This window comes from Onychostruthus taczanowskii, unplaced genomic scaffold (genome assembly GCF_017590055.1).
Source record: "Onychostruthus taczanowskii isolate IOZ18803 unplaced genomic scaffold, ASM1759005v1 scaffold9491, whole genome shotgun sequence".
NCBI classification, from domain to species: Eukaryota; Metazoa; Chordata; class Aves; order Passeriformes; family Passeridae; genus Onychostruthus; species Onychostruthus taczanowskii.
Genome location: NW_024507537.1, coordinates 1 through 247, shown reverse-complemented (window position 1 = coordinate 247; position 247 = coordinate 1). Strand labels below are relative to the sequence as shown.

Below are 247 nucleotides of genomic sequence, written 5' to 3'. Positions count from 1 at the left end.
GGGCGGGCTGTCCCGTGTCGCGGAGCGCCGCCGCCAGCTCCAGGCACGGCCCGGCCGCCAGCGCGGGCTGCCCCCGCTCCAGGTGCAGGCGGGCGGCGAAGGCCCCGCAGCTCTGCGCCGCCGCCACGTGCTCGCCGAAGCCACCGCGCAACCCCAGGCGCTGCCGCAGGTCCCGCTCCTGGCGCAGGAAGAGCCGCGCGGCCTCGGCCAGCGCGGCCGCCTCGGCGGGGCCGTGGAACAGGCTCTG

General features: G+C 81.0%; 1 protein-coding gene across 1 annotated transcript; it reads right to left on the bottom strand.

Moving 5' to 3' along the window:
• Positions 1 to 6: 6 nt before the first annotated feature.
• On the bottom strand, positions 7 to 244 carry LOC121347838 (40-kDa huntingtin-associated protein-like; the record flags this gene model as incomplete). The annotated part of the gene is made up of 1 exon (XM_041426762.1): positions 7 to 244. A coding segment is annotated over one exon (238 nt), but the record flags the coding sequence as incomplete, so codon positions are not given.
• Between the last annotated feature and the right edge of the window lie 3 nt (positions 245 to 247).